Source organism: Panthera uncia (genome assembly GCF_023721935.1).
Source record: "Panthera uncia isolate 11264 chromosome A1 unlocalized genomic scaffold, Puncia_PCG_1.0 HiC_scaffold_17, whole genome shotgun sequence".
NCBI classification, from domain to species: domain Eukaryota; kingdom Metazoa; phylum Chordata; class Mammalia; order Carnivora; family Felidae; genus Panthera; species Panthera uncia.
Window position 1 is genome coordinate 74661757 of NW_026057577.1, and position 9583 is coordinate 74671339.

Here is a 9583-nt window from a genome sequence, read left to right on the forward strand (position 1 = left end):
ACTTAACGTCCCTTTCAGCCTTAAATTCTATGTGTGTTTGTGTGTGTGTATTTATGTATAATTATCGTGCAAAATGTTCTCATACATGATTTTTAATTGCAGATGAAGATGGGCATGGTCCAATGGTCTCTACTCTTTCTCAGCCCTCTTCAGTTTTCAAAATTAAGTCTGTTTTAAGAATAACACTAAAAAAGTAAAGCTTAAATACCACCAAAATACTACCAGAGTAAAATAACTGTAACTAAGCAATCTTAGAGAAAAGGAAATTTTGAGACAATACACTGTCCATGTGCAAAAGACATAAAAATTCATGAAAATGTAAAGGGACAAAGAAAATGCATCTTTTTTTTAAGAGTGTAAGGTAATATTATGGCTTTAAATTACTATTCTCACATTTATTCCTTTTAAACATATGTTGCAAAATGATTTATATTACAACAATATAATAGTATATTAAATTTGTAAAATTACCACAAAATTGAGTTTAAACTTAAAAGTTATATTTTGAGTACATTGTATTTATATATTCTTTACATTTGAATTATTTTCATAGCTCTTATCTTCTTGTTATAGTAATAAACATGAGAAACTCCACAATTTGATACTGTCAGATAAACTTTTGCTGAGTAGATTTACCACCATTTCAATTGATGACTGTCTGATGACTTTATATAATGAATCAGAGATAATGGTTTCTGAGTAAAGTATACAATTTTTAATACTCTGAGTCAATACAGTTTTTTTTTTGATATATTATCTTATTTTATTCAAATACCAGTCTGATCACATATTGTCCAAAAACACTCAAATAACAAACCAAATACAGACAGACAGATGTTAAAGATTGGTCTTCAAACATCATAGCCAATGATGCCACGCTTGCCTATGATCTCGCCAACATAAAACCACATCCACACCTCAGTGGCCACCAAACCATTCAGCAGAGCTTCCTTAATTGTAAGATGTTTGAAGCTACCAGTTTGAGCGCTCTTGACTATTTTTTTCAAGCTCTGAATAGCTGTAGGGATCTCAGCAGGGGTTGGAGGAACCAGCTCAACCTTGGCATAGTGCCAAAATGTGGCCAATCGAGGCTTGGAGTAAGTCACAGCAGCGTTTACCAGCGCCGGGGCCTTCTCCGTGAGGTTACGGACAAACTGGGCCATGGTTAGAGGATGGAGAGTCCCGTCAATACAGTTTTAATCTGCTTCACCTACATGTTGAAGACTTGATTGAATAGGTTGAAAAACTTCATCTTGTGAAGTACTTGGTTATTTTTCCTTTTAAACTTCTTATGCTAGATGGCATTTAAAAATATTATCACAAATCTTTCAAGAAACAATAACTTTGTTAAACAATAATTTCTAGGAGTACATGTAATATTGAAATAATTATTCTTTTGGAGGAAAATATGAGATCTCTACACTAGCCTATGTGAACAAAAGTATTTAGAACAATAGACTCCATGTTGCAGTAGAATGATCAAAGCTTTATCTGGAAGAGGAAAAACTGTACTTTACATTATTTACTGCCAAAAGGAAATGAGGTTTAACATATACATTTATATATGCATATAAATTATACAATTATTCAAACTGCTAATGAATGTCATTATTTTAACCAAATACCTTCCTTCAAATGTCTATAAACCAGTTAGCATAGCTGAAAGAGGCATACACAGATGGCCTGTAAACAGAAGTTATAAAATGAAGAGGAAATTTGATGGTTGGTTATTTAATTTGATCAGTAAGACATGCAAAGTGATGGGAATAAATTGATGTGTAATCCTGAACTGCCCATGGTGTCTACACTGATCCACTTAAGCGGCAAGCCCATGAACTTCATTCCATTTTGTGGGAATTAGGACAGAACTCTTGCTAGGCAAAATGTGGCAAAAGCAGCAGTGATTTGCAGGGCCTCCTCTTGGATGTCCTAGTTCTTACCTTTTATTCTGTTTAGGGCAAGCTTCCTAAGTCCCTAAAGGTTCTGTTATTTTATGCTCTCCCTTTCTACTCCATAAATGTTTTCTTGTTCTACAGAAATTATCTAAAATGTAGCCACCAAAATGTGAACATAAATTAATATATTTTTATTTTGATAAAAAATATGTGACATATGAGGTCTCTCCTAACAATTTTTTGTGTATAGTACAGATTATTGAACTATAGGCACAACTTGTACAGAAGATCTCTAGAATTTTCCATCTTGCATGACTGAAAATCTAAACCCAGGGAACAGTAATTCTCCCTTTTTCCTCTTCCAAACCTTTGGCAACCACTCTTCTACTTTCTGTTTTTAGAAGTTTGACTAATTTAGGTACCTCGTATAAGTGAAATCATGCAGTGTTTATCCTTACGTTCCTGACTTGTAACACTTAGCATAATGTCCTCAGGTTTCATTCACATGGTACAATATGACAAAATTTCCTTCCTTTTTATGGCTGAATAATATTCCATTGTAAGTATATACATACACTGTATGTACCACATTTTCTTTATCCATTCTTCTGTTGACAGATGATTTCTTTATCCATTTACCTGCTGAAGTAGCCACCCCCTACTTTGCTTTATTTTCAGTGGTCCCCAGGTATCCAAACTATTATGGTTCTGTGAGCACATTAAGTAAGTCCAGACAGAAACTATGTCCTTGGACAGTCCTCTGAATAGCTAGAATTTTGGAAGTAGCTCCATTCTTTGCTTTCATCCTAAGGATATGTTGTGGGCTGGGTATTCTTTTTGGTACCAAACTGTAGGCTTAGAAAAGGAACTGATGTAGGTTAAATGAAATTGCTTTTGTTATCCATTTCAATGTGGCTATTCCTAGCTCTGTGCTCACCTACAGTACGGTGACTTCTTAACCAGATACTCTAATCCTTATAAAGATATTTTGGTCCATATGACATTGTTAAACCAGCATTTATATTGGAGGAAAATACTGGGACTTCCTATTCCGCCATCTGGCTGATGTCACTGCTCCCAAATGAATGAATTTTTAGAACGTTATCGTTATTAAATGTGTTTAATTAACCTTTGATAATCTTATGAAATTCCGAATAAAAGCATTGATTACAAGATTTCATTCAATAATTGAGGGAATGGGACTCTGGGAGAACTTGCTGGGGAGAAGGCCCTTATAGATGTCTCTACATGTACAATTAATGGTCCATCTCTGCATAAAGCCAGTCTTAGCACACCCATGGCTTTGGTGATGTATTTTATAAAATCCTGCCACTCTAAGAATAACTAAGGACTTAGACTTCTTTTGCGAGAGCTTATGCAACAAAGAGTCTAAGAGCAAAGGCCCTGGAGCCTGCAAGCAAGGTTCATGCCCTAGTTTTGCTACTTTCTAATCATGTATGTTCAGGCATTCAAGGAAGGCATCAACTACACTATGCCTCATTTTTCTCATTTCGCATGACATTGATAACATCCTAGAAGTTGGACCTCATTTGGCTTAAATGAGTTTTAAAAGTTTCAATATTTTTAAAGCATTCAGAATATTGCCTGGTACATGGTGTTATATAGGTATAAGCTATTACTTTTATAAAAATAGTTGCTAAAAAAACATACTGCAACACAAAAATTAAATGTATATTTGTTAAAGATGACATAAGTAAGCTTAGAACAGAGAAAATATTTGTAACATAGGTAACAGATAAGTCATAATAAATTATACATAACATATAGCATACTAATACATAACAATTATATAAGAAATAACAATAATAGCTTTACAAATTAAAACAAAAATGAAATTCAGTTTTACGATGATATTGGCATAAACAAAAAAGATTAATGACATCCAGCATTAGCAAGAAATCCGTTCTCAAATACCGAGTATAAATGGAATCACCAGGAACATTTTTTTAATTTTTTTAAGTTAATTATTTATTTTGAGAGAGAGAGAGAGAGAGATTGAGAGAGAGAGAGAGAGAGGGAACATGCATGAAAGCATGAGCAGAAAAGGGGCAGAGAGAGAGGGAGAAAGAGAAAACCCCAAGCAGGCTCTGTGTTCTCAGAGCAGAGCACTATGGGAGCCTCCATCTCACAACTGTGAGATCATGACTCGAGCCAAAACCAAGAGTCAGATACTTAACTGACTGAGCCACCCAGGGTACCCCAAAATTCCCAGGAAAGTTTAGAAAAAAATCATTAAAACACAAAAGTATTCATCAAAACATAAAATATCCTTATCTATTAAACAAGAAATCCCATCCTAAAATTCCTGTAGAAATCCTTAAAGGACCATTTAAGTTTGTAAAACATATGCCTATGCATATTGAAACATGCTTTTAATAGGTAACATCTGAAAATAAACTGACATTAGGTTATCAGTTGAAGTTAATAAATTATACTCCAGTTACCCTATGGAATATTAAGCAGCTATTTTATATATCACCCATTACAACCCTTAAATGCATAAGAGACAATTCACCACTGTGTATCAGACTATTAACTCTGGTTACCCTGGTTACCTCTAGGGAAAGGAAATATTTGGAAGACTTTGACACATTTTGTATTTTATACTCTAATTTTTTACCGGATATATTTTAATTTTAAAAAGGCATATTCTTGGGGCGCCTGGGTGGCTTAGTCGGTTGAGCGTCTGACTTTGACTCAGGTCATGATCTCGTGGTCTGTGAGTTCGAGCCCTGCATTGGGCTCTGTGCTGACAGCTCAGAGCCTGGAGCCTGCTTTGGATTCTATGTCTCCCTCTCTCTCTGCCCCTTCCCCGCTCATGCTCTGTCTCTCTGTCAAAAATAAATAAACATTAAAAAATAAATAAATAAAAAGGCATATTCCAAAGCAAAAATGAATTATTTTCTATTGCTAATCAATCAATAGCGAGGTATAAAAGACTATATGTAGTAACATTCCAAAGAGAAAATAAGATTAGTAAAAAACACAACAAATGTTGGTATTTATCAACCCTAGATAGTGGGATAACAGGTGACTTTTATTTCCTCTTACATTATACTTTTGTAAAGTTTCCTAATTAACTTGTATTATATTTATATTATAGTCAGGGGGAAAAATAAGCTTATGTTCTTTAAAAAACTTTAATGTCCTCAACCCCCATGATTGAAGAATTTATTGGAATAGAGAACATATGACCAATTAAGTCTAGAGTGAAAATCAAACTTCCTCTCACCATTTTGTCCACTTGTAGGACCTGAATTTCTGTTATACATATCCTTGTCCTCCTTGATTTAATGAACCAAAGCACAGATTATAAGCAGCAACATAGCAACCTATATGAATTATTCAGCCTGAATACTCCTAACAACATATTGAAATAAATCTATCAATCATTAGGTGGGAGCTATGATTTAGAAAATGTGTTACAGTAAAGTCTCTATAAACATAATATAAGAAACCTGCTGAAAATCATTCATTAAAATTTATATTAAATAATTTGGTGTATAATGTTTCAGCCAATGTATATGTCTTCTTAAATGACTATAGAACTATTGTTCACTTAAAAATATTAGCCTCTAAAATTATGTAGCTTTTTTTACTTTTCAATTTTCTTTTAGATTTTCTTTTTCTATTGCACTTGGCCAAAAACCTCTGAAATTATGTCAGAATTGTAGCTTTTGGAGGTAAAATCTCAAATGACCAAATGGATCAAATCAAATTTAATATGATGTGATTTTAAAGAGGCCAAGATACTATATTTTGAAAATTGATGTTTATTCTGGAAATATTAACTAAATATTTTGAAAAAATTACCAAGGAAGCAACCTTTTTTTTCCTTGTACAGCTCTGTTACATTTGGCAGTCATTTCTAAAATCATTTTCTATAACCATATTCAATTTAATGACTATCCAAGAATTGTACCATAGTGACATGGGTGGGAATAGGGCTGCTTATTAAAATTCACAATTCACAAATGGGCTACTCTCAATTATCCACATAGCATGAAATTTGAAATTCAGAAAGAGAAGCCTCATTTTAAACAATAGTTTGGAGCCTTTAAATTTTTTCCTAAGCTTAAAACAAGCAGTCCAATTTACTGATTAAAGTTTTATCTCATTTTCCCAGAGCCCACACATGAAGGGGAAAAAAAGAGGAAGAAAGAGAGAAGGAAACTATATAACTCATAGTTTAAAAAAGGAAAATTGTCAGCGCTATAGTCCTCAAGGACTCCCAGTAAAGTCAGCAATGAAGAAAAAATCTCTATAAAAATAAATTAAACAAAATGAGACTGTATGTTCTTGACATCAAGGGCGTTAATTATTGTGAGAGTCCAAATCTCCTTAGCAAAAAAAGAAAAATGAATCTGTTCTGCCTGGAAGACAGGGAATCTCGTAGCTTAGAGTCTGAGGCAGTAATGATGTGGCTGTCTTGAATACAAGGTATATTGGAAGAGGTGAACCCTTTTTCCCACTCCCCAAAAGATTGACCAGCTTTCCCAAAAAATCTATCGCTTGTTGTGATGAGCACCGGGTGTTGTATGTAAGTGATGAATCACTAAATCCTACACCTGAAAATGATATTACACTGTATGTTAACTAACTGGAATTTAAATACAAAATTGAAAGAAAAAAAAAATTAAGCTGAATCACAAAATGGGTGTGATACAGAGAAAGAGAGAAATTCAAAGTCCTAAGGCATAAATTATTTCCTAAAGTGCTAGTTATTTTAAAATACATTTATTTAGGGGTGCCTGGGTGGCTGAGTCGGTTAGGCGTCCGACTTCAGCTCAGGTCATGATCTCATGGTTTGTGAGTTCCAGGCTGGCGATGGGCTCTGTGCTGACTGCTCGGAGCCTGGAACCTGCTTCCGATTCTGTTTCCATCTCTCTCTGTCCCTTCCCCACTCATGCTCTGTCTCTCTCTCTCAAATATCAATAAAACATTTTAAAAAATTAAAAAAAAATACAGTTATTTATACTATTATGCCCTACAGCAGTTTTTCTCAAATTTATGCCTAAGTATCATTTGATTACTTTAGTAAAATACAGATTCTCATTCTGATCCCAGGTGATGCTAATGTTACTGGCCCAAGTACCACACTTTGAAAAGCAATGCCTACCATATACTTGATAATTACAAAGAAATGGACTGTCTTGTGAAAAAGAAATAAAAACAATTCTATTTATAATAGTATCAAAAACAATAAAATGCTTAGGGATAAATTTAACCAATGAGGTGAAAGATCTCTATACTGAAAACTACAACTTTGATTAAAGAAGATGAGAGATATTCTGTGTTAAGGAATCAGGAGAAATGATATTTTTTAAATGTTCATATTACTTAAAGTCATATATATATTTTTTTTCAGTCCAATCCCTAACAGAATACCAATGGCATTTTTATAGCAATAGAAAAAAATTCCAAAAATGTGTATGGAACCACAAAAAAACAGCCAATAGCCAAAGTAATCCTGAGAAGGAAGAATAAACCTAGAGGCAACATACTTCCTGATTTCAAACTACATTACAAAGCTATCATAATCAACATATTATGTTACTGGCATAAAAATACACTTGATCTTAGCCAAAAGGCCGAGAAGCGATTGCTGGCATTAAAATAGACACATAGCCCAATGGAACAGAATCAGAAGTGCAGAGATAAACCCTCACATTTACAGTAAACTAACATTTGACAAGGGAGCCCAGAGTACTCAGCGGGGAAAAGATAGTCTCCATAAATGCTGTTGGGGAAATTTGATGATCACATGCATAAGGAAATTGGACTCCTCTCTAACACCACTCATGAAAATTAACTCAAGTAGATTAAAGACTTAAACATAAGACCTGAAACAATAAAAACTCTAGAAGAAAACATAGGAAAAAAAACTTCTTGACAATGATCTTGTCAATGCTTTTCTTAGATATGTCAAAATTACAAGCAGAAATAAATAAGTGGGACTGCATCAGACAACAAAAAAAGGCTGTATACAGCAATAGAAACAATCAAAAGTGAAATTCAGCCTATGAAATGGGAGAAAATATTTGCAAACCACATATTTGCTAGGGGTTAATATCTAAAATATATAAGGAGTTCATGTAGCTCAATAGCAATATATATGTGTGTGTGTGTATATATATACACACACACACATACATACATATACACATATAGTATACATATACATACATGCATATATATACATGTGTGTGTGTGTGTGTGTGTGTGTATTGCTTAAAGGACCTGAGTAGACATTTTTCCAAAGAAGATGTACAAATTGCCAACAGGCACATGAAAAGATGTTCAACATTACTAACCATTAGGAAATGTGCATGTGAAAAACCACAATGAGATATCACCTCATACCTGTTAGAATAGATATTATAAAAAAGACAAGAGATAGTTGGCAAGGATGTGGGAAAAAAGGGAGCCCTGTGTATCTTGGTTGAAAATGTTAATCAGTATAGCCACTATGGGAAACAGTATGGTGGTTCCTAAAAAAGTTAACATTAGAACTACCATGTGATCCAGCAACCCCAATTCTGGGTATAGATCCAGAGGAAATGAAATCAGTATTTTGAAGGGATATCTGCACTCTTGTGTTCATTGCAGCATTATTCAGTTATTCACAATAACCAAGATATGGAAACAACCTAAGTGTCTGGCTTATTTTTAAGTGTTTATTTATTGTTGAGAGAGAGAGAGCGTGAATTGGGGAGGGGCAGAGAAAGAAAGGGAGACCCAGAATGTGAAGCAGCCTTCATAATCTGAGCTGTCAGCACAGAGCCCAACGTGGGGCTCAAACTTGGACCAGTGAGATCATGACCTAAACAGAAGTCAGATGCTTAACCGATAAGGCACCCAGGCACCCTTCTAAGTGTCTGTTAATTATTGAATGGATAAAGAAGTTGTGAGATATATGTGTGTATATATATATATATATATATATACGTATATATATGTATGTATACGTATATATATATATACATATATATATACGTATATATACATATATATGTATATATATGTATATACATATATATACATGTATGTATATATATACGTATACATATATATACATGTATGTATATATATACATATATATACATATACATATATGTATATATATATATGTAAGTCTTCAGGATAGCGTGAAAGGGCCAACACGCTTGAAGTGAGACAACTTAACTAAAATTCTGACTTTGCTCAACCAACTCTTCACCAGATAGAATCTCGCTCCTCTTAGAAATGAGAATAATAAAATAATCCAAAATCTCGAAAGGCAATTTGTAGACTACCCAACTTGAGGGGACCTAATGTGATAAAAAAAAATGTATTACCCAGTTTAAACCCAAGGAATTAATTTATATTTTGTTCAAAACATTTTTTCAAGGCATAGTAATAAAGATTCAATGAACTATCTTGCAAAACTTAAGAAACATTCCCAGCTTACCCATTTGCTAATCTTCAGTAGAAAAAAAAAAACTTTAAAAATTCAGTGAAATATAATTTCAAGAAAAAAAACTCACTGATTAAATATTGTTTGGTCAAATATGAAAACATATCATCATAAATCATTCATGATTTTCAAAGTATTAGATATTATTTTATTTCTCATAAACTCAAATTTCTATCCTGGTTTTTATGAACTAATATTTAAAACAGAATAG

General features: G+C 33.4%; 1 protein-coding gene across 1 annotated transcript; it reads right to left on the reverse strand.

Moving 5' to 3' along the window:
- Positions 1-733: 733 nt before the first annotated feature.
- Positions 734-1186, reverse strand: LOC125935150 (ATP synthase subunit g, mitochondrial-like). Its single transcript, XM_049648843.1, has one exon. The coding sequence runs from the start codon at positions 1161-1163 to the stop codon at positions 852-854; it is 312 nt and encodes a 103-aa protein (XP_049504800.1). The 5' UTR covers positions 1164-1186; the 3' UTR covers positions 734-851.
- Between the last annotated feature and the right edge of the window lie 8397 nt (positions 1187-9583).